At 44.6% G+C, this 26595-nt stretch overlaps 1 protein-coding gene across 2 annotated transcripts; it reads right to left on the bottom strand.

Moving 5' to 3' along the window:
* Cd244 (CD244 molecule) lies at window positions 1-25738 on the bottom strand. 2 transcript variants are annotated; one of them, XM_052737632.1, is made up of 9 exons: window positions 25625-25738; window positions 11616-11948; window positions 11258-11527; window positions 8378-8482; window positions 7762-7916; window positions 5731-5796; window positions 4040-4102; window positions 2480-2536; window positions 1-1413 (listed from the first exon to the last, which is right to left on the bottom strand). In XM_052737632.1, the coding sequence occupies exons 1-9, from the start codon at window positions 25644-25646 to the stop codon at window positions 1333-1335; spliced, it is 1152 nt and encodes a 383-aa protein (XP_052593592.1). In that variant the 5' UTR covers window positions 25647-25738; the 3' UTR covers window positions 1-1332. The 2 variants fall into 2 exon arrangements, with proteins under 2 accessions (XP_052593592.1, XP_052593591.1); XM_052737631.1 differs by lacking the exon at window positions 25625-25738 and adding an exon at window positions 24911-25321.
* Between the last annotated feature and the right edge of the window lie 857 nt (window positions 25739-26595).

The raw sequence follows: 26595 nt of genomic DNA, 5'->3' as shown, positions 1-26595 counted from the left end.
TACAGAGAAGTTCATCAGTTTAATTCAGGCAAAGGATTGACATTGCCTCTGTGTAAGACCAAATTTTCATGTCAAACTCCCATGATAATTGAAGAACAATTGAAGAACAGGTCTCTGAGCCAGGCATGAAGGTATGTGTCTTTAATTCCAGCAGAGGCAAGAGAAAAAAAACTAAACTCTGAGTTGAGCCCCTTGTTGGAGCTTCTGAGTGAGTCCTCTCTTAGTTCATAGTTGCTACTTTCCTGAACTCATCCAGCCCCTCAGTCCTGCTCCCCCAGCACTGCTGAAGGAGCTAGGCTGAAGATGGATAGCGGAGTGTGTGGTAACCAACTGCCCCATCTTCCGCTTTTAGTTATTTGAGCCCTCCATTCAGGGTTTTTCATGGGGAGCACTTCTCAGCACTCTGAACTTGGATACCTACGGTCTGAGCCCTCCCTCCAGGCATATCACAGAGAGTACTCCTCAGGACTCTGAATTTCTGGTGACAGGACTTTGTAAAGCAACCATCACACTGTGGGCAACACTGATCTTGACCACCTATTATCAGGATGGCATATGCCCTGGGTGAGTCTTCTGTCTGAGACCTGCTTGAATTGCGCCATCTACTCTCACTTCTTCCCGCTCTCCCTTGCGAACAACTGACCAGAAGTAATGATGTGGGATGATCAGGGGTTCCCCGAATTTGAGTGAAGCCGAGAGACACCAGCTTCCCTAGGAGAACTGACAGCTAGCTCACAGCCAGACAGCACAGCCTTAAAGAGGAACTGTGCCTCCTTTTCCTCTGAGTCACCATCTCTCATTGTGGGCAGGGGGAGGCTCTAGAATGCAGACATCCCATATTAATGGTGTCGGGGGGATAACAACTTAGAGAACCACAAGAAGGGAATCCCCCTTTACCCATACAATCCAGCATTGTATGGATTACAACGTCTCAGAGTGTGGCCAACACAACCTCTCTACCTGCTCTTGTCTGGTCTGTAAGCTTGGGAGCTTTTTAACAACCTTGATCTTACAGTGGCTGTTAAAAATTTTCAAGCCATATATAGTGGTACATGGCTCTGTAATCCCAGAATCTGGGAAGTATAGGCAAGAAGATCAAAAGTTTAAGGTCATCCTTGGCTACTTAACAAATTCAGACTTTGGGGGCTGTGTCAAATCTTGTCTAAAAAAAATGAGATAAAATAAAATATAAAATATAAACCATGAAAAAACTTTTACGTCCTCTCAACCTGGGAGCTGTTCCATAGATTCATCCAGCATCACCATCATCTGCTGTGCTCCCTTCCAAAGTCAATGCTGCTGCATAACACAGGGTGAAAACACTTGTAACAACTAGGAATAAACATCAAAGTTCTCTAGCTCCCTGCGGCTCAGTCGGGCAGGGGTGCGGGCTTTGAGACATTGCTTTCCAACCTGCAGGGAAAAGGAGACACTTCAAACTTTCGCTCTGGACTATCCTTAAAATAATCTTGTAGGGTGTGAACTACTATCCCTACATTACAGACTAATAAAAAAAAAAAAAGATCAGAGTGGTATAACACATTCCTCAAGGCCAGTGATTAGTGTGAAAGCAGGACTTGAATCCGTTCTTCCAGTCAGTTCTGGTGCTTTTTTTAAACTACTCCATGCTTCTTTGTGGCCTCCAGCTTGGCTTGGCCCATACTGTCTCCTCTGCAACTCTGGATTGTGAAGTTGGCTTTAAGACTGGACTACCATTGTAAAGCTAAGAATTCCCACCAGCAAACACACAGCCTCTCCCTTGTGACTAACGATAACATTTCTATTACACCCGGGTGCTTTGATTATAGTATGAGGCTAATACTTGGGGTGTTCTCTGTGCATTAATTTCTCTGGATATAAACTGCAAGCATGGAGGCTGGGCAATAATTCAGTGGTAGAGTGCTTGTTTAGCACACTCAAGGCCTTGCATTCTGTCCCTAGCACTGAAAGGAATAAATGAAGGGCATGATTATATTATGCCTACCTTACAGCATTCTGTGAAGATTAAATGAGGTAATTTATGAACATCCACTGGCAATTTGCCTTATAGCTTAGGGGGAAAACCCTAATAAATGTTGTGTCTCTCTTCCCTCCTTCCATATAGACCTAATGGGCATCAGTTAACTACCAGACTCAGTGTCAGTTTTGAACAATATCTTCTACAGAAGCCTGAGATCACCCACATTCTGAAATAGTTCCCAATAACTTCCTAACTTTAGGAAATGATTTGAAACCAAGGAACTAACTAGCTTGGAGACAGCCCTAGTTTAGAATCCAAGCCTCCCAGCCTTGAACGCATGATATGACTTTGAGTTAGACTTTCCGTCTTCTGGGACCTCAGTGTATTCTTACGGGATCCCTAATATCCCAGAAACCCTGGGGCTGTATAGATGACCTTGTTATAAGTATATACTCTTGACTGGGTCTTGGAAGTCCACAGACGTTAAACCCACTGTGAAGGAGAGTTCCTGAATCTTACCTCTTCATACACAGTGCAATTTGAGGGAGGGTTCTGTTTCCTCTTCTTGGATCCAGACTAGAAATTGAGGTTAAGAAGGTGTAAGTTTAAGATAAGAAATGTCTTGCTCCTGATTCACATGCAAGATCCCAAAGAGAAAGCCCTCCAGCCAGGAGTCAACGAGTGGTACTTAATGGTACCCAGAGAAGCACAATACGTTCTGGCCTATGATGTATCCTTCTGAGCTAAAGTCAGAATTTAGTACCTGTACCCACACAGCCCCACAATCCACAACCACACAATCCTAGTGTTCACAAACATAAACATACGTCCCCCAGACAATCCTAATATAAATACTACCTGAACCCATGCATCATTTCAATACACCCTCCTCGAATATAAACAACTCTGGCATACACATGTGTGCTAACCTTAGCATATATCATGAGCACAGCACAGTGCTTCTATGAATCATTAGCTATGATTTCAGTTGTATGTAGAATTTTTTATTATTGTGTGTATGGTGTAGGTATGGGCATGTGTGCAGCCGTGTGCATGTGGAGGTCAGAGGACAACTTTTCAGGAATCAGTTCTCTCTTTCCACTCTGGGTTCTAGAACTCAAACTCAGGTCATTGGGCTTGCAGAGCAGGTGCTCCTATATACTTGGCCAATCTCATCAGCCCTAAGATTTTTATAATATAATATCAAACCATGCCACAGTGCCTATGAGCAGTTATATGTGCTTATATTGTGGCATGTAATTAAAAAATAAGTATGTCTCATAGTGGAATCTAAGTGGATTGGATGACTGATTGGTTTAGAAGAAAATGAATGAAATCTGCAAACTTGTTCTAAACCCCTTCAAACCACAGTCCCTGACCTGCACAGACTCCCAGTTTTGTGGAATTCCAGTTCTCCATTCTGCTGACTTATTGTTTGGAGCTCTACTCTGTCATTCCAGCTAGGAGAGTGCCACCCTTCCTATTCCCTCCTGCACCTATTAAATGGATAAACATGAGCCCGAGGACACACAGCTTTGTGTTTGCAGACATGTTGGGAGCTGAGACTGGAGCTGGCCTTGAGTGGGTCATGATGGCAGCTTCAGTCCAGGAGCCTCCACTTGTTGGACTGGCTAGAACCTTTGGTCTTTGAGGTCAATATTATGCCTTTCTAGTTTTTGCTGCCAGCTCCAGGCAGCAAGCCCCTACCTAAGAAACCCCTCCAGTAGCTCTCACCATAACCTCAGCTGTCCTAGTAACAATTCTGCAATCCTTCTGTCCTGACTTCTGTCCCTGCCCTTTACCTACCACAAAAGGTCTAAGAAAATCCTACAATGCACTGTTTTCTGCATCTCAGAACTGCTCTTTTTCCACAGGCAGAACTGGGAAGGCGTTTCTCCTTGTTAGGCCCTTAACACTTAGATATAATCATTTAACAGAAGTTAATGAAGTTATTCAGTTGCACAGAACAGTAGACAGCTCACTGAGGTATGTACACATGCTCTGCAAACACACACTTGCAAACACAGTAGAGTACACACATCTGTTCAATGAAACCCTCCAAAGGAATAGACTTCTCACCTTCTTGGAAGGCTGGATTACTGAATATAGTGTATATTTGTCTTGTGATGCAGAATCAGAAGGCTAATAAGAAAAAATAAAAAAAATTCATAAATAAAGATCCAGCATAACCCTTTGCCTCAACTCTGCCTAAATGTAAGATCTGTTTATCAATGAGAAGAAGCCTGGAACAGCCTGGGATAGGGCCTGACATTAGTCCCACTGTTACTGTTAGCAACAGTTACCACTGTTTGTTGTATACTTATTTTATCTGTACTCTTTCTTTCTTAACCCTTATGTTATTCCTAAAAAATAGGAATGTTCCTTTTGCCACAGACAAGGTTACAGATTCAGAAGAAGAGGAGAAAGAGGAAGAATAAGGAAGAGGAGGAAACAGAAGAGGAAGAAGAGGAGGAAGAGGAGAAAGGAAGGAAAGAAGGAGAAAGAGGGTGAGGAAGAGGAGGAGGAAGAAGAAGAACAACAGCAACAACAACAACAATGATGACAACAACAACAAACAGGAACAAGAAGAAAAATAATCCTATTACACAACAGAAGCAGAATTCAGGCCCAAAATTTTCCAGTTTCCTTAACAGTTCAATGGCTCTCTTTGGAAATGCCTCCCTTCTCTAGACCTGAAATGCATATTTATCAGGGCAGACAACTATCTCTCTGGTAAGATAATCCAGAGGAGGAATCTCATTCTCACTCAGCACCCTGATCAAGAAGAGTCTTTCCTTGGATTTACTCAAATTGTTCTCTCTCAAGCTCAACATGGCTAAAACTCGTGAGCTAGCAGATATCAATTACTCTCGGGATATATTTATTTGTGATACAAGTTGGCCAACAAGCTAAGGGTGCTGCTGTTCCTGGACTTGGTCCTCAGAAAGTGAAGGGGAGAGAAGAGGAGAGGAGAAGAGGAGATGACAGGAAGAGAAGGTTTTTATGAGAAACTTTTCACTGCTGTCCATGTTACCAAGCATTTTCCCTTGGAAGAGAACACCTGACCCTGGTTATCAATGAAGTCATATTATCTGCCAATATTTTCCCTTGGAAGAGAACTCCTGACCCTGGTCATCAATGAAGTCATATTATCTGCCAATATTAAAGAAGGTCGTAGTAATTCATGCATGAGCTTCAATATTGTCTGGAGTTAGAGTCATGGCAGGAAGAGATAGGATGGCAATTGAGAAACTGTTTGGCTCAACTTCCTTACTACTCAGCTATGTGGCCTTGAACACATCAGTTAACCTGAGTCCTGGTTTCCTCATTTGTAAACTTCATAAGACTGTCATGTGAGATTTATTAAGAAAATGGCCATTATTGTTAAGTCTAAATAATATTCTTTAAGACCAATACACATCTACTCTTTCCTTAATAGAGATAATGATTGGTGGTACTATTAGGATAATCAATACAAGGACTCCAGGTCTTTGAATCAGAGGAAAAACATAAGCTGACTCCTTTAACAAAGTTCATTCTCCTACAGACAACCTGGCCTAGACTTCTGCTAGGTGTGAATGAATGAAAATCACTGCCAAGACACTCTGAGCGTGCTGCTCATTTCAAACAATTTGTTAAAGCACCCGTGGCTGTTTTCCGGCCCCCGAGGAACCCCAATGTTCCATTCTCCCTTCAACGGTGTGTTTTAAGTGAGGCTTGGGAAGTCCCGTATACTGGAATGGGATAGGTTAGAGAGGCCAGAGGGGTACCTTGTACTGAATCATAGAGTAGATGGTACCTCCATCTCCAGGGGGTTTCTGCTCCGGCATCTGCTCCTGCATACAAGAGTGAAGAGACATGTAATAATCTCTGTCTAGGCTTGGGTTGATCAGTGAGGGACATCACAATGAAGGGGCCTCCAGGAAGGAGGGAGGTGCAAAACTAGGAAAGCCTCATCATCAAACATCCCAGAATGAGGAGAGATGGGAAGAACAGTGATTTTCAGTGGACCAGCAGCAAGTAACCACCTAGGAGTCAACAACCTGACAGGTTCCCTGCCTCTTCCTTCCCTTTAGTAATGTAAAACTCCCTTCTTGCCTTCGCTGACTTTTATGCCAACACAACCACTGACAAATGGGCAGAGCTCTAGGTGGATCTGTGGTCTGAACATTTCCTCTTCTGGACATTGAAATTCAGAGGGTAAAAACATTTTGGAGATGTGGCAGTCTTAAGGCCCTCTCTAGATCCAGGCTTCACGGTCAGCTTAATCTGGGCCTCAGTCCAACCCTGGAGAAGTAATAATGCCGGGTGAAAGCCTGGTCTCAGCAAGGTCAGAGAACACATGGTCCTTCCTTCTTTCCCTCCCCTTTTGCCTGCTCCACAGGCAATTAGAGATGGAAGTATTCTGTCTTGGATGTCTTTAACAACACAATGTCAAGTAGGGCTCTCATGGGGATCAGGAAGACTGGGAGAGTTCAGTAGCTGAGCTCTCCAGAAGTAGGAGGTTGAGAAGCAGAGAAACATCAGCCTTTCTTAGCAGCTAGAAAGTCAACAGGAGTTTGTTGTTTTTACTTCTGTCCAGACCCATGTAAACTATCTCCAGAAAGGTTGAATCTGTGACCCAAAGGGAGACCACATGAAACTTGGGGTGGAGGCTTTCAAGCCAAAACCCTGAGATAGTGAAGAGACACCAGGCCCGGCTGAGGTCAGGCCAGGAGGAACCTCAAGCCAAAAGGTAGTCAACAGCCTGAGTCCCCAGGAGGCCTCTTCTGTTCTAAATAACTTTTCTTCCTATGCCCCCTTACTTTACCTACTCTAATGTCATCTTCATTTGGGGTAATGAGGAGGCTAATTTTTTTTTTATAAGCATTTGGGCATTGGGTAGATACATATGCCCTAAGACCTAATAGCGGTGGGAAAATCCATCTTCTTTTTGTTTCCATGGTCCAGTATTCCACTGCTAGGACAAGGAAGAAGGCAAAGGGAGCTGCCCTCAGCCAGCTAAGAAACAGACCTGAAGGAAGCTGTTTTGTGACAGAAGAAAAGAGTCCATGTGTCTCTCTCTGCCTAGCAGTAGACATGGGGGTGGGAAGAAAAAAGCCCTTCCTCTCCACTCCTACCACCCTTTCCATCTGGCTGATCTGCACCTACTTTTCCTGCTTGTCCTACCTGGCTGATCTGCAGCTTTCCCCTAAGCCTGTCATCGTATCCTGCAATACAGTACTGAGAGCATCTGCAGGCCCTCTGAAGTTTCCGTCCACTCTACATTCCTAGCTGACTAGAAGATCTAGGTCCTGAAGAGAGCTGGAAAGAGAGAGGTCTGTATCAAACCGGTTGTCTTGTCTACTGCTTTAGCCATGCTTGGGCTCCTACCCAATAGGCTTTGAACACAGAACCCTGAGGAATCTCCAGAACTCTTACACTCTGGCTGTTCATGCTCCCTAGCCTGGGCCGGGACTGAGAGAACCACGACAGAGAGCTCCTGTCTTCTAATCTCGGGAATGTGGTCAGGCAATAAATATATGAAGGTTGCACTCATCCTGGCATTCAGCCCAGCTGCTAAGACTAAGATGAAATGAGGATGATGCCAGAGTGCACTCTGGGAAGGCAGTAGTTGCCACATTCTGGCCTCTGCTATTGATTTCTGCTGAGTCCCATCCCTTCTTAGCAGATACAGTTCAGCACCAGGATGCCCGTTCTGCCTCAATTTCATTTTCTCTGCTCCATTTCCTCCCCTCTTTTCCCTTTGGACACAGCAAGGGAACTGATAGAAAAACAGATGGAAGAGGGCTGAAGATTACCTCGAAAAGACACCTGTCTGGTTCTCTTTGTCCCCTTTCACTTTCCTGGACAGCTGAAGGAGATCTTGAGGTCCTAGAATGCCCTACTTGATTCGCCCTGACTTGTGGGTCATTGACATATTCATATACTGTTGAAGATTCATTGGGGCCAGATTCTGTGTGAGGAAGAAAATAAAGACTAGAACTTCAGAAACATTAGGAAAGTTTCTTGTCCAGGCTTCTACTTCACAAGTCACGCCTCTGCCAAGGATGGTGAAGACCTTAGGAATGGCCCTAGAAAACAGGCAGGCTCATGCTCTTGCTAGGATACCTAAAGAGCACAGTAGAAGCAATTACCCACTCCTAATATACATCCTCCACCAAGCTGGGAAGTCACCAACCAAACCCAGCACCTTAAATAAACCAGTACATTGGGGACCGTGCTATAAATATCCTGAAGCCACCCCAGCTAGTGTGAACAGGTGTCGGTTGCCCTCCCCACCCATATTCACACATATCCCAACACCTCTCCCAGGAAAGGAGAAGCTGTGTGTAGAGTATAGCCCATGGACACAGGGTCAACCCACTGGACCTGATGCCTCAAGCCACCGCACCCCTTCGGGGGTCTTCTACTTACGTGACTGCTTTCTCTTCTTATCCCACAAGCAGAAGCAAGTGACAGCACCGAGAAACAGTATGACTAGAATAACGATGATCACCACAAAGGGCAGAAATGTGACTTCTGAAAGACACAGAAGATAGGAGGGCTGAGCTCTCACTTCCCCATATGCTAGCTTCAACAACTATCCCCAAATCCATTGTCCTCTCCCACATTCTATGAATTCGCCATCCTGTTGTCCCTCCTTAGCTGGGTGACAGACTACTCCAGAGGACCTATGCTACTTACTTACCTCTCTGAGGCAATTTTCTTACCTGAAGAAAGGAGATAATGTTTTCTCCTTGTAGGGGCTAATTGCATGATCTGGTACCTATGAAACATCTTGCATAGCAACTATTACATCTATCTACTGTTTTTGTCTCAGCAAATATTCATCATACACCTACTACTACAAGCTTTCCATTTCTCCTTCCTGGTTCTCCTGCCCTCACTGCTCTTCCTCACTTGAGCATCTACATTCACCGTTTGTGTTACACACGGACCCTATTATATAATCCAACCAACAAGAAGAGAACGGTAAAGAGTTTCACACTACATGTGTCCACTAATGAGCTTTTCATGAATATCTCACTTGACCTTGACAACAATCCTGTAAGGTACATCTTATTACCACTCTCATTTGCCCAGCTGAAAAATGGAAAGTAACAGAAGTTAATGAATCTGCCTGAGATCACAGTAAATAAATGATGAGGCAATGACGGTAGAGGCCCCCAAACCAGTGTTCTTATTACTACACTTTACCTCATTCCTGTTTGTTTCTTTTCTGCCCAAGAATAATTTAGTTTTGTTGCCCCATTTTGCTCTAAGTTTCTTTTTCTCTTCTTTTCTTTTTCCTGTTTTTGTTTTGTAATGGAAAATTCTTATATAATAGGATGGAACCACTTCTGGCTAATGCACAAAGGGGAACCGGCAGTGAACAGAAATTCTTTACATTTTATATAGGTTCGAACTATAGCATTGTATTTTTACACATGCTTTCATCTGTAAATCTTTTGGGGTCCCAAAAACTCTGAGCCGTTAAACATGTTTTACAGAAACAGAAATGGCAAGTTTGACTGCTTGGGGACATTTACGATGAAAAGATATTTTCAGTTATCTCAAGCTAGGCCAGAGCTGCTTTGCTGGGGTAATTGTTAACCACAGTCAGCCTGGCTGCCTAGCAGAACTGTGCTTTTCCTGATAAAAGGCAGGGGGCATTAAGGACCAGCTCTCAGCCAGGGCCATCTTCTCCTGCCTCTCAGCAGAGGCAGGCTCCTTTGATCTGGAAAGAGAACCTAGTGGGCAGCTGTAAGTGACCTGAATCATCTCCTTTGAACTGCCCAGTAGAGACACGCTTCAGCTGCATGCTCTTCTGTGTAGCTTAATATTTTTAAGCAAACTTACTGGCGGAGAGATTCTTCATAGCATTAGTTTATGACTTCTGTTTTCTCCTTCAGTATCCACACTTGGAGTTAGTCTGGTTCCGGTCTGTAGTTCCACAGAGGGATCCTTAGCTTGGAATTCCTACTGGAGTGGCTCCCTATTCCCTCAGTAATGAGCTAATGGGGGCTAAGAATTGGGTGTTTTGCTAGGGCTGCTTGGTAAGAATTTGGGAACTCTGCACTCACTTGGGATTTTCCGCTAATGTGAGGAGTCTCAGAGGCATGGGCCACTGGATGGAGTATGGTACAGGACACTGTCATGGCAAGGCTGCACTTCCCTGACAGCTCCACCCGTGGCAATGCCAGTCAGGTGGTCCTTGTGCCTAAAGTGGATGGCAGTAGACCTACATCCAGAGTCCAGGCCTGAATGTGGCTCATGGAATACTTCAGTCCTGTGGGAACCCAAGGGGTGCTCCAGGGAAAGGTTCTGAGAACCTATTCCTTCTGTCTTTCAATGGTTTTTTTCCTCTGAGAAAGGGGAGATGTGCCTGACTCCAAAATAAGAAAATACACTACATGAACCTAAACTTCATACTTACTTCAAAGCCCAAAGTAAGGAGCTACACATATTTTCTGTTGCAAATTTAAGAATAGAGACTTTGAGGGTTGGGTTGGGCTGGTTGGGGTGCGGTGGGGTCTGTGTTTTAGGTGGGTGGTGTGGGATTGGATTGGTTGAGTTGGTTGGGTTGGGTGGATTGGGTGGGTTGGGTTGACTGGGTTGGGATGGGTGTGTTGTGTAGGGTTGTGTAGAGATGGGGGTTGGGTTGGGTGGGTTGAGTGGGTTGGGTTGAGTGGGTTGGGTTGGGTTGGGTTGGGTGGTGAGTTGTGTAGGGTTGGGTGGGTTGGGTTGGACTGAGTGGGTTGTGTGGGCTTGGGTGAGTTGGGTAGGTTGGGTTGGGTTTTAATTGGATTGGTTTTCCTGTAAGTGCCTATGTTGACAGCACATTAAGCCTTTACCTAATAAAAAATGATACAACCATAACTCAGGTAACTCAAGATAAGCAAGAAATGCAGAACTCTGCTAGGTACCTTGTCATTTTTCTGCTGCTCCCACTGACAAGGTTACTGTGGTACAGTGTTATTATCTCCCAGAAAATTCTCCAGCTTGAGGTAAGACATCACTCAGGAGAAATTGGATCTCCAAACTCTCAAATTAGGAAATTAATGTTTACGGTATCAGAAAAATCACTAAACAAGTAGGTATTCCCTATGAGGAGGGAAAACTATGCTACTATTTCCAGTAGACGAGGAAGATATGAATCCTAGCAGGCTAAAACAGACCTGTGCCTCTGAGAGGCCGGGCACCTGCTGAGGAAGGGCTCAAGGCACTGGGCCAGAAGGTCATGTGACCTCATATCCAGGTCTCAGGTAAGGCTGGTTGTGGAATCCCTGCTGTGGGCCAGAGTGTTCCACTTACTTTCAGGGACACTCTGACAGCCCTGGCTGAAGTTCAGAGTGTCGCTTGCCGAGCTGACTTTGTTGCTAACATTGCAGGTATAAGTGTGCAGGCTGCTGTCAGTCTCGTTCTCCAGGTAGGTGAAGTTCCTCAGTTCCGAGATCAGCTCGCTCCCTCTGTACAAAGCATAGCTCACATTGTCATCCTCGGACACCGAGCAGTACAGAGACAGTTGACACATCCCATCTTCCCAGACCCACTGGCCCTGCAGGTGAGGCTTCTCAACATGATCTGGAAGCAGAGATTCTGGTCAGAGGGTTCTGGAAACACAAGTCCTACAAGAATTAGAGGGGCAGAGTGAGCAGTGCTAAAAACTCACCAAGTATAAGAATCTGGAATTTCTTAGTGCAAACTGCTCCACTAGACTTGGTGATCTCCAGCTCATAAAGACCACTGTCTTTCAACTTAGCTGACTTGATGCCAAGAGTAAAATCTGAGGTGTTAAAATAATATATATTGTTGAGACCATTAGAAAACTTAGGTGAGTTTGGGTGTTCATGATTCTTCCAAGTCAGGATCTCTTTTTTCCCAGGTGAGCCAGGTTGTATCATCATCCATCGAACAGTAACATTTTTTGTCTGTATGTTGGAAGGCTGCAGCCAGAGAAGTTTTCCTGAGATGCCGGTGATGTTTTTAGTAGAATCCGAGCAGCCTAGGAAAGAAAGCCTGGTCTGAAGGTGCCTGAAAGAGTGAGAGACGCGAGCAGTGTGGGCAGTAGCCCGTAACTTCCTTAAGTTAAGGATCTGGGAGCAAATGTGAGGGGCCCAGATCCCCATCTGTTTCTCCTTGTCCCCAAGATCCACCCTCTAGTTGGGAGAAACTCACAGACCAACAATAACAGCTAAAATCTTTTTTGAAGGTTTATTTTTATTTTTTTAAATATGTATATGCGTGTGTGTCTGTGTATGGGTTTGTGCACATGAGGGCAGTGCCCAGGAGGCTAGAAGAGGGAGGGCATTGGATCCCTTAGACCTGGTGTTTATAGACAGTTGTGAGCTGTCCTACAGGGTGCTAGGCACTGAACTCAGGCCCTCTAGAAGAGCAGCATGCACTCTTAACTGCTAAGCCAACTCTCCAGCCCCAAACTAGAATCTCTTGATTACTGACTATGTGACAGGCAAGTTTCAAAAGTGTTACAAAAACCCTATGAAGGTTTTATCCTCATTTTTATAGGTAAAGAGTTAAGTTAGAAAATACTTAAGCTGGGCATGGTAGCAAATGCTTTTAACCTCAGCACTCAGGAGGCAGAGGCAGATGGATCCCTGAGTTTGAGGCCAGCCTGGGCTACAAAGAATTCCAAGGCAGCCAGGGGTGTTACACAGAGAAACCCTGCCTCAAAAAAAAAAAAAATAAGTAAATAACCCTAGCCATACAGCAAAATGATGGCTTAGAAGCCAACTGATTTGGCCTTACTCGGAGATTTTTGGTTCAGTTACCTTTTAATAAAATTTATATCAGAGTGTATGTGAATATGTGTGTACAGGTGTGTGTACTTGTGCATGTGGAGACCAAAGGTAGATGTTGGTAGCTGATCATTCTCCACATTATTTTTATTTGTGTGTGTGTGTGTGTGTGTGTGTGTGAGAGAGAGAGAGAGAGAGAGAGAGAGAGAGAGAGAGAGACGACAGAGACAGAGACAGAGAGACAGACAAAGACAGAGACAGAGAGAGATTGTGTGTGTGAGATGCGGGGGGGGGGGGGGGGGGGGGGGCACACTCAGGCTGTAGCACACATATGGAAGCCAGAGAACAATTTTCTGAAAGTGATTCTCTCCTTCCATCTTTTGAGGCAGGGTTTCTCTTGTCCTTTTTCTACTGCTCTAGGCCGCTCTGAGGTAGCTATTTAAAGTACAACTATATTATAGTCACCCTCAACTATATTAATTAAGTCACATCTTGATCCCAAGAGAGGTTAAATGCAGACATGTACCTGGAAGGCATTGTTAACAAATTTTTACTACTCTTACTCTATGTAGTCTAAGTTAGCTAGCCTGTGAGCTTCTGGGTGATTCTCCTGTCTCTGCCTCCCATTTCACCTTAGTAGTACTAGGATTACAGATGCTTGGTTTTTTGTATGTTCCAGGGATCAGACTCAGGTTGTTACAATTGTGCAGCAAGTGCCTTTCCCTACTCAGCTGTCTTTCTGGCCTTCTGTCTTAGTTTTGGAGACGGGGTCCTTCACTGAGTCTGAAACTCCCTGGTAGGGCTAGGCTGGCTTTTTTAATGGGCATTGAGGATTTGAACTCAGGTCTTCTTGCTTTCTGAGCAAGTGCTATTACTCACTAAGCCATCTCCTAGACCCTCATTTTTGGATTTTGAGATAATATGTCACTATGTAGCACAGGCTGGCCATGAACTCACTATCCCACTGAGTAGCTGGAACGACAGAAGTTCCCCCATGCCCTGTTTCTAGAGGATAATTTTTAATCACAAAGTTATAAACACCATGTGTTTTACTGATGTGACTCACTTCATTGCAATTTGGCTATCAAGTCCCCTCCCGCCACCACACACACACAAGGTTCATGTGCTGCAGGAGTGGTCCTCAGCTGGTGACATAGAGAGGCAGCTGGATCATGGGGGCACTAACTTCATCAATCAGCTACACAAAGGTGGAGCTTGGTTAGTGAGTCCCTAAGGACACATCTTCGAAGGCTGTATCTCCCCATTCCTGACTGTCTCTCTCTGCTTCCCAGATGCTAAAGGTAAGCACCTTTGCTTTATCATACCCTCCTACCATGATGTTCTGCCTCATCATAGTCCTACAGCAATGGAGCAAGCCAACCATGGACTAAAACCTCTGAAATAAGCTTGGGAATATATCTCCATTGGTAGAGTGCTTGCCTAACATGCATGAGGCCCTGGGTTCGATCCTCAGCACTGCTTAAAACCAGGAATAGTGGCATACAACTGTACTCTCAGCACTCAAGAGCTAGAGTTAGAAGGATCAGAAATGTAAGGTCATCCTCAGCTGCATGGCAAATCAGAGGCCAGCCTGGGCCACATGAGACCTCATCTCAAAAGAAGAGAGGAAATAAAAACTCTTAAATACGCCAAATATAAATTTTCCCAATTTAAAATTTGTTCACTCAGGTATTTATCACAGGGACAAAAAGTCTGAGTTCCAGCACACTGAGGCAACAGCATAAGGCCAACAGTGACTGCCAGAAATCCTGAACAGTCAGACCCAATGAAACCAATGCTGAATTCATAGCCTTTCTTGTGTCCTATGACAGAGCTGGGTTCACAATTCTCTCAAAGCACTTGGCACACTGCACTGTGGTCAGTGCTCATTAATGTTTGCCGCTGTTTTAGCACCCAGAAGGTGTCTGCAAGGGTGCTCTCTAAAATTTGTTAACAATGCCTTCCAGGTACATGTCTGCACTTAACCTCTCTTGGGATCAAGATGTGACTTCATTAATATAGTTGAGGTAAACTATAATATAGTGGTACTTTAAGTAGCTACCTCAGAGCAACCTAGAGCAGTAAGTGGAGCCATTTGGTAAGGAAGCTATGTGGCATCACCCAGCCGCTGCAGGTATCAATATGGCAGCCTTGAGTTAAAGAGAGTGCAATGGGGATAGAAGGGATCAGAGAATAAAGTAAGAGAGAGAGAGCTGGTTAGACAAATGGTTCTTAACAATGAAGCACATTAAGAGGAAAGTAAGACGGAGGGAGACGAGATGTTAGCTAAGTAAGATCTTCCAGTATCTTCTCCCCACACCAAATTACCTTGTTAAAACCTAAGAAAATCCAATGAGAGACCACAGTGACAAATTATAACAAAATACAAAGACAGAAAGGAATAGTTGTCCGTGTCACATACACACACCCTACCTCTAGCCACTCCAGTGTAAAGAGTGGTGCCTCCAACGTGGGAGTGTGAATGGTTAAGTTCACACTTTAGGCTTGAAACCTTGTACCAGGCCTGACATAGTGAGACTTACTTGCCACAACCCCATCACCAAGCCAGTATCCACAGACTGAGTTACCAGAACCACATTATGCTGAGAGGCTGAAGGTTTCGCCTCTCCTCTGCAACACCAGGTAGCAGGGCAGGAAATAAGACACCAATTGCTGTTGGGGGAGGGGGTAGACTTGTTTTAGAGCTCACTGTCAGACATGGTAACAACCAGAACCTAGTGGAAACTTCTCATGCAGGACAAAGTACATACACACAAGCCCTGCTTCAGATTAAGACCTGGGCACCAATGGACCAGATGAGTGTTTCAGCATACATTACCCTGGTGTGGACCGTACGGTGACCACTGGTGCTTGACAAAGTCCCAGCATTTTGACATTGTGGATCACGATTCTCCAGCACCCTTTTGCTTTCATTTTTAATTGTTCTCACTATTATGCCTTTTCCTTTGGGAAATTTTGAGTGGGCTTTGAAGGTTGAAAATGTATAAAATGGCAGCCTTTCTAAACAAAATAATCCTTTGGAAAAAAAAATCCCTGTCACTGTGGAACCATATAACATGATAACTCTGCCTACTCCTGCACAAGTTAACACCAAGCTACTAGAAAATTTAGATAAGTAATATACACTTGATAAATAAGGTATATTTGATAATCAAGATTTATAAATTCCTAAGGTCTACTCAAGTTCACAGTAATGTTTGTCTGGCCTTGTCTTTGCTCACTTTAAGCTTTAGCTATTTGGATAAAATTCATAAAGGCTATGAATTCAGCATTGGTTTCATTGGGTCTGACTGTTCAGGATTTCTGGCAGTCACTGTTGGCCTTATTGCAAATACTAAGCAATAAAAAAAACTACAATATTCTATAATGGAGCACTTGATTCCCTGAGAAAGCCCTTTTCCTAAGTCAAGCATTTAAACAAAACAAAACAAAACAAAACCATTGTCTCAGAGGCTTGAAGATAGTTCCTGTTTGCTAAAAAGGGAGACATTCTTAACTGGCAAGAGGAACTTGTGGCCCTTCCATGAATATATGACTGGTGCCTATTAATTTGTCAAGGTCAATACTAGCTTCCTGATCACAAGCCACCAGCTAGCTCACATGCATCCTTTTTCCCATTTAATCCTTTGTGTGATTATAGAGTATAAAAGGTGTATTAATTTTTTCAATAAATGGGCAGCTATCCGGATTCCCCCTCAGATCCTGTCAATCTCCTCCTTCCCCTCGCAGACTCCACACCTCCTCTTTGGGACCTGAACCCCGCTGGCATCACCTCTGGCATCACCCCCAGCTGTAGCATGGTCCTTGTTCATCCCTAAGAATGTAGGTCCTTGAGGCTGTGAAACTCAAGCATGACCCAGGTTACCATCAACCTAGGTTGTTACAGACTGCCTTCACCAACAAAACCTGACCCAGGCAAGGGAAAGGTTTTACCAAATTCTCACAGGTCCAAGGCCTGACTGAGAAGTGAAAGATAAGGTCTATATAACAGTTCATCATCAAAAGCAGTGAGAGTTAATGCAGGGGCCATGGAGGAGTGTTGCTTACTGGTTTGCTCCAAATGGCTTGCTCAGCCTGCTTTCTTATAGAACCCAGAACTACCAGCCCAGGGATGGCACCACTCACAATGGACTGGGTCCTCCCCCTTCTATCACTGATTAAGAAAAATGCCCTACCATTTGCCTACAGTCTGATCTTATGGAGGCATTTTCTCAATTGAGGCTCCATTCTTTCTGACGACGCTAGCTTGTGTCAAATAGACATAAAATAACTATTACAGCTGACCCCTTGTCAACTTGGCACACAAGCATGTCATTTTTCAGTTTTATTCTTTCCTTCCTTGTTTGCACTCAAGATGACACGTTAATATCACAATATACACATAATAACTTTAAAACTCCCACAGTCCTTACAAAGTCAAATATATTAAAAGTTCAGTCTCTTTAAAAATATCTCATATCTTTAAAAATCTAAAATTTCTTTTCAAAGTTCAGTCTTTCATCTGTGAGCTCCTGAAAAAAAAATCAAAATTGAGTTAAATACATTCTTCAAGAGTGAAGAACCAGGGCACAGTCACAATTTGAACAAAAGAAAACCAAACCCCAACAGTGTTAATAACTCAATGTCCAGTTATCTGGGATCCATTCATGATCTTCTGGACTCCTCCAAAGGTCTTGGGTCACTTCCCCAGCTCCACCCTCTGCAGCACACACAGCTTGTCTCCCACAGGCTCCAGGTGGCTCCACTCCCCTGCTGCTGCTGTTCTTGGTGGTCATCCCATGGCACTGCCATCTCCAAAACTGCTAGGCTCCCTTGCCGCAACTGAGCTACACTTTCACCAATAGCCTCTCGTGGGCTCTCTTCAGGGATTCCAGCCCTGCCACACAGTCCCAAGCCTCAGCTGCTCCACATGACCCCTTCACGCCTTCAAAAGCCAGTACCACCTGGTGACTCCCACACTACCGAGTTCAACCGCCAGCACAAGGTATAATCTCAGCTGCTTCAGCCAGTACACATGAAGGTATGATGTTAGCATAAGAGGAGTGTGCCTTCCTCTGCACCAGGGAATTAGAAATGGCTGCTCAGAGGAGGTGGCTGGGAGCTACCATTAGAAGAAAACCTTTGGGTAAGCCTAGTGGGTGGAGAAAGAGTAAGGGAGAGGATGTCACAGGCAAAGCAGCAGCATGGGCTGGGGTGCCAACACTCTGATCTAGTAAGGACTGTAGCAAAGCTTTCTTCAACATGTTTGGAAAGTGGAATGACAGACAGAAGTTTAGTTTTTAGGTGTTTCATTAAACTGTGAGAGGTAGCACAAATATCTAAAGATGCTTAATCTAAAACCATACAGTACAATAAATAACAACAATAAATAATAATGTATCCAACAGCAGATCAGAGCAGAGACCTACTCTGTTTTCTGCTATCATACAATTAAATGTGGAGCATACAGAAAAAGGAGTATACTTAACTACACTGTTAGTTCCTAAAAATAAAGTGTGAGATCTATAGTCATTATTAACGCTACACTGTACTGAGGGCAATTACTTAATTATACCACTATCTTTTGCTTTTATGTAATACTAAATGTGTTTATATACCTAATATGGTTTTGTCTGTAAATAAAAGAGGAGGTAAAAGGGCTAACAAGATGACTCAGTGGGTAAAGGTAGGTACATGCTGCTGAGGCTTACAACCTGAGTTTGATCTCCTGGACCCACAGGGTAGAAGGAAAGAAGCAACTCTCAAAGTTGTCCTCTGACCTCCATTTAAGCAGCATAGCTCAGGAAAACAGAGAGAGAGAGAGAGAGAGAGAGAGAGAGAGAGAGAGAGAGAGAAAATAAATATGTCATTTAAAAGTGGTTTGGTTTTTTTTTTTTTTTTTTTTTTTTTTTTTTTTTTTTTTTTTTTGGTTTTTCGAGACAGGGTTTCTCTGTGTAGCTTTGCGCCTTTCCTGGATCTCGCTCTGTAGCCCAGGCTGGCCTCGAATTCACAGAGATCTGCCTGTGTCTGCCTCCCAAGTGCTGGGATTAAAGGTGTGCACCACCACCTCCCGGCTTTTTTTTTTTTTAAAGAGGAACTAGGGGCTGAGGATGTAGTTCAGTTAGTAGAGCGTTTGCCACAAAGCCCTGGGTGGGACTCACTCCTAGCACCACATAACCTGGCCGTGGTGGCACACATTAATAATTCCAGTACTTAAGAGGTGAAGTCAGAGGGATATGAAGTTCAAGGTCATCCTCAGATACATAGCAAGTTTGAGGCCAGCCTGGACTAATGAGACACTGTCTAATAGTGGGAAAGTCGGGCAGACCGACATCGTTACAGTGGTCAGTTCGGGTTTTTCAAATGGGAGAAAACTTGGCTAAGGGTTGAAAGCTAGTGTTTGCAGGAGCAGATGAGGTAGGAAACACTGGGAGAGAATCCCCAACCATGCTTCCATTTTCTGAAAAAGATGTTTTCAGTCAGCAGCAGCAACAGTGCTGAACAGCAACCTTGAAAAGATTGTAACAGTTCAGACCGACCTCTGGGAGGATAAAGACACTGTAGACCAAAAAGAAACAAGAATTCCCAGAGGGAAGTGGGCACAAGTCCCACCCTTAGTTAAGAAGTTATTCTTAATTGATAGCTGCCAGGAGAGGGAAAGTCAGTTTTCTTCAATGAAATGACACTGGATATGTCAACCACACTCCAGGGTAGGACCCGTGCTCAAGTAGTTGACCAACATTCTGTGTGTGTGTGTGTGTGTGTGTGTGTGTGTGTGTGTGTGTGTGTGTGTGTGTGGTTTTTTTCAAGAGAGAAAAACATGAAGTTGAGAGGGTAAATGGGCAAAATGGGCAGGTGGGGGTGAATCTGGGAAGAGTTGGGAGGGAAGAAAAAATATGATCAAAATATTGTATGAAATTCTCAAAGAATGAATTAAGTTTTTTTAAAGGAGAAAAGGAACTCCTAGGACTTGAAGGGTCAGCTGAGCTCCGAGGCTGTGAGTCTACATCTGTCCTTTGCTGGATTTTCTCCGGCAGGTCTCTGCAATCTGCTCCACTCTTCCTTGGGAGCTTTGCCATGTCCTCAAGAGGGGAGGGGGCCAAAACAACTGAGCAGGATCTCGAGGCTTGTGAGTCAGCTAAATGTTTTTACTTGAGTCAGAAAAAAAAAAAAAAAAACATTTTATTTATTTATTTTAGAGGGTCTATTTTCAACCAGGATGGCTCCTGCTTGCTATATTGCTGGAGATGACTTTCTGACCCGTCTATTTCCAGCTCCTGAGTGCTGGAGTTACAGACATGGGCCGGCACACTCAAGTTTAGGTAGTACCAAAAGGATGGAACCCAGGGCTTTTGAAGCATCCTAGGACAGGGCTTCCCCTTCCCCTCATAAGCCAGCTAGATATCCAGCACTGCTTTTCCCTTGTTCTGTGTTTGTTTATTCCAAGTTGATTGTATTTATTTGTTCTATCTATCTATCTATCTATTTATCTATCTATCTATCTATCATCTATCTATCTATTTTAAAGACAGGATCTTTTATGTAACCCAGGCTGCCCTTGAACTGGCTGTGTAGAAGAGGCCAGCTTTGATTTCTCAGAGTTGTTCTAGGATAGCCACGGCTACATTAGATAGATAGATAGATAGATAGATAGATAGATAGATAGATAGATAGATAAATAGATAAAAATAGTAGCTGAAGAGATAGTTCATCTGTGAAGAGCACCAGCTGCTATCCTGAGGGATATGTGTTCAAATTCCAGCACCCACATAGCAGCTGACAAACCCCTGTCACTTTAACTCCAGAGGATCCAAACCCCTCTTCTGCCTTCTGAGTGTACCAAGCAGGCATGCACATGGTTCACTTCATGAACAGCCAAGCAGGCAGACAAGCACACACAAAACAAGTCATGAAATCAAGATCAAACAAAACAGATGAAACACCAAGCTGGAGAGAGGGAGATGGTTAGAGCAGACAGAGCGCCTATTGCACGTTCTTGAGGACAGGGATTCAGATCTGAGCGACTATTTTGTGTTTGTGCCTCCCCACCGGAGGACAGAGGAAAGAGGAGGTGATGGCAAGACAGGGACACCCCTGGGGTGTGAGAGCATGCTAGAGCAGCTCTCAGGATGGAGACAGAAAGGAAGAGCAGCACTCAGGGAGAAGCCCTGAGACAGGCAGCGAGACCATGTGTCTGGGGCCCCGAAGGCAAGGGAAGTGGAACAGTCCATAGGACTTGCTGGCTGCCAGATAAAATGAAATCCTATCAAAAAGTGAAGTACAATCAAATAAAGAAGCTAAAAGACACATAAGAGTGGAGTTCCCTCAGAAAACTACAAAAGGGCCAACTCTGGAAGGCAGCATGGAAGCAGCTTCTCCCCACCCCACCCCCATCTGCTTATTTCCAGCACCTGTGTACTGGGGTCACGGACCTGGGTTAGTATTCGAGTTTCTGCAGTCCAGAGGATGGAGCCCAGAGCTTTGCGCGCCTAAGCCAGGCAGAGACAGCTCTCTGGGGAGACAGTTAAGTGTTACAACCCCACTTTATTCCAGGAAGAAAGGGGAATATAAAGGCTGGGGACAGTGGCAGGGGCATCACCTAATTTGCATTAAGAGACACGCTCCTATCAAAAGCCTCCTACTATGTGCATCAAGAGAGCCTTCCAGCAGGGATCTTTGTCAGGGTTCAAGCTAAAGGTAAGTCAGGCATCTGGCTTTAGAGACAGGCGTCTGGTTTTGAGACAGCTTTCAGATAAGGTCAGTCCTCCAGGCCCAGGGACATCCTCCAGATAAGGGCAGGTAGAGGCAGGAAGCCTTGCTGGGGAGGGAGGGAGACCCATATTGCCAAGCTTAGAGAAAAAGCTACTAGGCTTATTGCAGACTGTGACCTCTACCAATCAGAATGTATCCCAACAGATCGCCATAGTCCAGTGAAAGGAGAAAGGCATTTGAGTTGGTGCTCCCTTCCTGGAGATGCCTAACAGCTGGGGCATGGGTAGATACAGTGGAAAGACACAGCCTGTGAGAGATATAAGACCTTAGTCCCCATCCCAGGGAGGTATACACTTCAAGGGAGAAATGCTAATATGAAAAGACGAGAGAAAGAAAGAGTAACTTCACAAGCTCTTACATGCTCAGAGTGAGATGAAGTGTGTGCATGTGATTGTCAGTTCAGAAGGGAGTGGCCACAGCCACTTCCGGTGGTCAGGGACTGCATAGCCACTGTTGCTGCTGCTGCTTACAGCCTTGGGGCTCTTTTCCGGTGGTTAAGAACGGATGAGGTAAAATATTAAGTCTATAGAAGAAGGACAGGGGAAATTTAATGAGCTCTACTGCAGCTTGGGAAAGTGAGGAACTGCACTACAGCTTGGGGAAGTGAGCAAGGAGCAGAAAGAATGGTCAAGGGTTCTGTCTGAGTCAGCAAGGAGTCACCCACGCTGACACTGCACAGGGATCAATCAGCTCAGCTATCTCCGACCTTGACTTACTACTCACAGGAAGCTAGGAAGCCTGAGATCCTGAGGGGAAGCCAGTCTCTGATGGAGGGGTTGTATTCCCACTAGCCAGCAAAAGGATGTTGAGGTTTTTCTCAGTTGGGCTTATGTTACCAGGCTTAGAGGAAAGACAACAGATGAGGTCAAATGCTGGAAAGTGAAAAGAGACCAGTGACTTCTTGGCAGGGCCAGCAGCAGCCAAGACAAAATGAATTCCTGCAGAGGCCACAGCCTACTTCCTTCTTCCTCTGCACTTAGCTCTATACTGACTGACCACAGCCTCCCCTCAGGCAAGCTGAGTCTCCCTCTTCTGTCAAAACTGACCTAGGCTGTGTCTCTCTCCTATCCTCAGTTCACTGACGTGTCTATCTTTCTCCAAGACAACTACTGTGTTATGCTCCTCACTCAAACTCTATGTTTTTCTTGCTTTTATTTAATCTATTTCCTGGGCCAGGATTGGTCCACTTTATCTAGTTTTCTGAGCTCTTACCATTCCAGGCCAGTTCCCTTGTAACCCCCATCTGGAAGAATCCATCATCTGCTCAGATCCATTTAAATGTACCTTGACTCTCAGTGCCAGGCCATCTTCTGCCTTCCTTTGTAGTTAGTACTGGACAGGCCTATTTTCCTGTCTGAAAGATGCTCAAGGGTCAGATCAGCATCTGAGGGTGGGGATGTAGCTTAATTAGTAGGGTCCTTGCCTCCCATGACCAAACCTCTGTGTTCCAGGCCAGCCTGGGATACATGAAATTCTATCTTTAATAAACATTATATAAATAAATAAAAACATTGGTTTCAACTGTTTCCTTGCAAAATTTTGCTTAATTCTCAGAACATAGTAAAGCCATAATGAATCTGCTTAATTAATTCAAGAATGTCTTTCATTTCACTCCCAAAAGTGGCTCTACTATAGAGATTTCATGCAAAATGTCAAAGAAGTTCCAAAGACACAGGCCCCTTGGCTTTGGCCTTTTGCTTCGTGGGCTCTACATCATTGCAATTTCATTTCCTGTTTACAGGCCCTCAAAAAAAAAGTAGTCCTGAAGTAATATGAAATATCATGTCCTGCATGACTCAAGCACTCCTGAAAACAGCACCTGTTAGAAATATATACACTTAACCCCCATGATTTGACCCTGAAAATGTACTGTTAATGTGTTTGGAAAGGCTCATAGCATTATTATAATATTATTTTAAAAGTCCAAATGTTCATCCATAACAGAATGAACAAATTGTGATATTAACATGTGATGAAATATTGCACAGCCATGAAAGTGATAAGCTACAGGTAGTAACATAGTCAAACCTCATAAAACGTCAAGCAAAAGAAGCCAGGAGCCTGTACGTCCAGGCGAAACTAACCTGTGAGATTTGAAGTTAGAATATTGCTTATATTTATGGAAAAGACAGTAAGTAGGTAATGACTGGGGGTGAACATGTGATTGTTCGAAAGTTGTCCCAAAAGTAACTCAATGACATGTACATTTCTGTACATATGTCAATCTTTAATAAGGAGGGTTTGTTTGTAAATACATCATTTCGCTGCCCCTGGGGTGATTTCTGAGAACTAGAGTTCCTTTTCGTCCCTGAGCCAAAATTTCTCCCACACCCAGCTGCTTCCCCCCTCACACCTTGTTTAAGAGGAGGTGTGATGAGCAGAAGTTGAGTAAAAACCACTCTGGCCTGCTAGAGCCTTCCTGGGGTCCCCTCTAGAGCAGTGACAACTAGTATCAGTCCCCAAGGAATGCAAGACTCAACACAATCCATGTGCTAACTGGGGAGACACTGTCCCAGCCTTTCTTCCTTTATCTACCACATCTCACCCAGACCCAGAGCATCCAGGGACTCACAATTCCCAGCCCATCCTTTTCTTCAGAATCAGGGCCCCAAATGAACTTTAGGGCCCAGGTATATCCTCTCTGTTTTTATGTATCTGACCCAAGTTAGCCTCCTAGTCCACCTCCATGATTCCAGAAAATAATGTGTTTACTCACTCAACAAACATACCTTGAACACCTGTTCTATCAGGCATGGCACCATGCTGACAGCGTGTAGGGGCTCACACACATATGTGTCAAGGGTTTATTCAAGCATGGTCCTCAATGTTTAGCACCTGGCTTAATACAGAGCTGCTCAAAACAGATTCAGGGGGCAGATGGGAACAGAGGAGGGTGTGAGTATGAAAATAAATATGTATTGAAGGTCTACTTGTGCCAGAGACCATTCTGGATGCTGAGGATACAGCAATGAAGCAAAAATATTTAAGTCCTGGTCTCTAGGACCTTACATTCTAGTGGGCTGAAGAAGACACTATGGGGCAGAAAATAAGCACTGTGATATGTAAAATGGAGATAGGAAAACAGAGAATATTATGTAGAGTGAAAGATGGGGAATTGCTGACACTCAGCGGGGAAGGCAACATTGACAAGGTGGTGTTTGGGCAAACAGGATAAAAGAAAGCCCATGGCTGGTGATGAAGCTGCTCCCAGAGAGTGAAAACTGAATGTGAAGCCGAGGGCACACGTCACTCCGGCTTCCACACTTCACCCAGACCACGGGACCTGGACCACCTCCTCCAGTCTTTCCTCTTACTCCCTGCATTCCAGGTGACCATGTAGACGGCATAATCAGAGACTCCACGTTCTGATCTCCCGGACACACGCATGCACTGGCGAGTCCATGCCAGGCCCCATCCCACACCAACCAGGAATCCTTACCGTAACCCTGGTGACCGCTGAGGAACAGGAAGAGGGCAAGGAGGACGGCTTGCCCCAACATCCCCACCAGACGGAGCAGGCCCAGTGACCCCCTCTCTTCTTCGGTGCTCAGATGTGAATAGGCTCAGAAGCTTAGTCAGTAGAACGTGAACATGGAGCAGAACTACCTCTGCGCCTGTCCAGCCACAATTTCCTCAACTCAAGGCTGTTCACTTCTGCTGTGAGCTGACAAGGCCACTGAGAAAGCCCCAGTCCCTAGACTGCATCTAACCGTTCCCACAAGCTAAGCTGCCTCCAGTGGGCGGGTGCTCAGAGTGCACAGTGACTCACAAAACCAGCTGCAAAACCTTAGCCCTTGTTCTGCCTCAAGCCTGTGTCCTTTATCCTCAGATCTACTTGCAGTGTGGAGAGAAACGAACAGCCATTATCCCAGATTTCCCCAAACCAGCACACACCGTGGAAGCAGAAGCAGAACTGGGAAGGAATTTAAGGGTAGGGTGGTCTGAGAAGAAGAACCTTGAGTAAGAAGTTGAAGGAAAGGAATGCACAGGGGGACTTAGGAAGAGACATAAAGTTTAGAGTTGCTGGGAAGCATCTAACAAGCCTTGGAAGTCATGACACCAAATGTTCAGCACGTGCAAATTGCTTTCCTCCTTTCACCTCCCCCCCCCCCCCCCCCCGAGAAAGGATGTGAGCCCATTTGTGTTGCCCTACCCCATCCACAGCTGGATTCCATGCCATAGAACAGCAGGCAGCAAAGATGCCTTTGAACTCCAGGGAAGGATGGAGGCAGTGGTATTTACTTCAAAGCTATACCCAGAGTTTATGCCTCTTTCTTTCTTCTGCTTTCCCCCTTAGCAACAAATGCTTTCAGTTCCCTCCAAATCCATCCTCTTTATCTATCCTAAGAGCTATTTCTAGACTGACCAAAATTGAGCAAGATGACGTCGATGACACCCTTGCCTGACCGTGGAGGCAGCATGGATGCTCTGGACAAGACGATGAATTTGGAGTCAAACATCTGGACTTGAACTCCAGCTCATCAACTTACAACCTGTGTGACGCTGAGCAAATTGCTTTCTGAGTTCTAAGAGTAACAGCACTTGGGTGGGAGAGATGGCTCAGTAGGTTAAGGTACTTGCCCTCAAGCCTGATGACCTGAGTGTGATCCCTAAGATCCACACAATGAAAAGAAAATTGACTCCACCTCTGACCTCCACAAGTACCCAAGATGTGGGTGAGCACACACACACACACATACACACACGCACACACACAAATAAATAAACGTGTGTGTGTGTGTGTTTTTCTTAAAGATCAGCAATACTTGAATATCCTTCAAGATAGTTTTCAGAATCAAATTAATAGCTATCCCTAAGAGCATGTATATAAAACTCTGGTGCACACATGTCTAAAAATGCCATAATAGGGGGGATGGAGAGATGGCTTGGCAGTTAAGAGCACTGGCTGCTCTTCCAGAGGTCCTGGGTTCAATTCCAAGCAACCACATGGTGGCTCACAACCATTTCTAGTGGGATCTGATGTTGTTTTCTGGAGTAAAGGCATATATGCAGACAGAGCACTCATATAGAGCACTTACATACATAAAATAAATATTTTTAAATGCCATAACAAACTCATTACTTTGTATGTTGAACTTTTAAGTTAATAATAAATAAATATGA

The sequence above is a fragment of the Peromyscus californicus genome, unplaced genomic scaffold, assembly GCF_007827085.1.
Source record: "Peromyscus californicus insignis strain IS unplaced genomic scaffold, ASM782708v3 Scaffold_14__1_contigs__length_90479793_seg_2, whole genome shotgun sequence".
NCBI classification, from domain to species: Eukaryota; Metazoa; Chordata; class Mammalia; order Rodentia; family Cricetidae; genus Peromyscus; species Peromyscus californicus.
The sequence above is the reverse complement of the archived record's forward strand: the minus strand, read 5'-3'. Positions and strand labels throughout refer to the sequence as shown.

Coding starts and splice junctions, on each gene's coding strand:
- Cd244 (XM_052737631.1), bottom strand. CDS start 24,971: ATGTTGGGGCAAGCCGTCCTCCTTGCCCTCTTCCTGTTCCTCAGCGGT. Junction 5,797..7,761: donor CAGACAGGTGTCTTTTCGAG/GTAATCTTCAGC, acceptor TCTTGTATGCAG/GAGCAGATGCCGGAGCAGAA. Junction 4,103..5,730: donor ACTCTATGATTCAGTACAAG/GTACCCCTCTGG, acceptor TTTTCTTATTAG/CCTTCTGATTCTGCATCACA.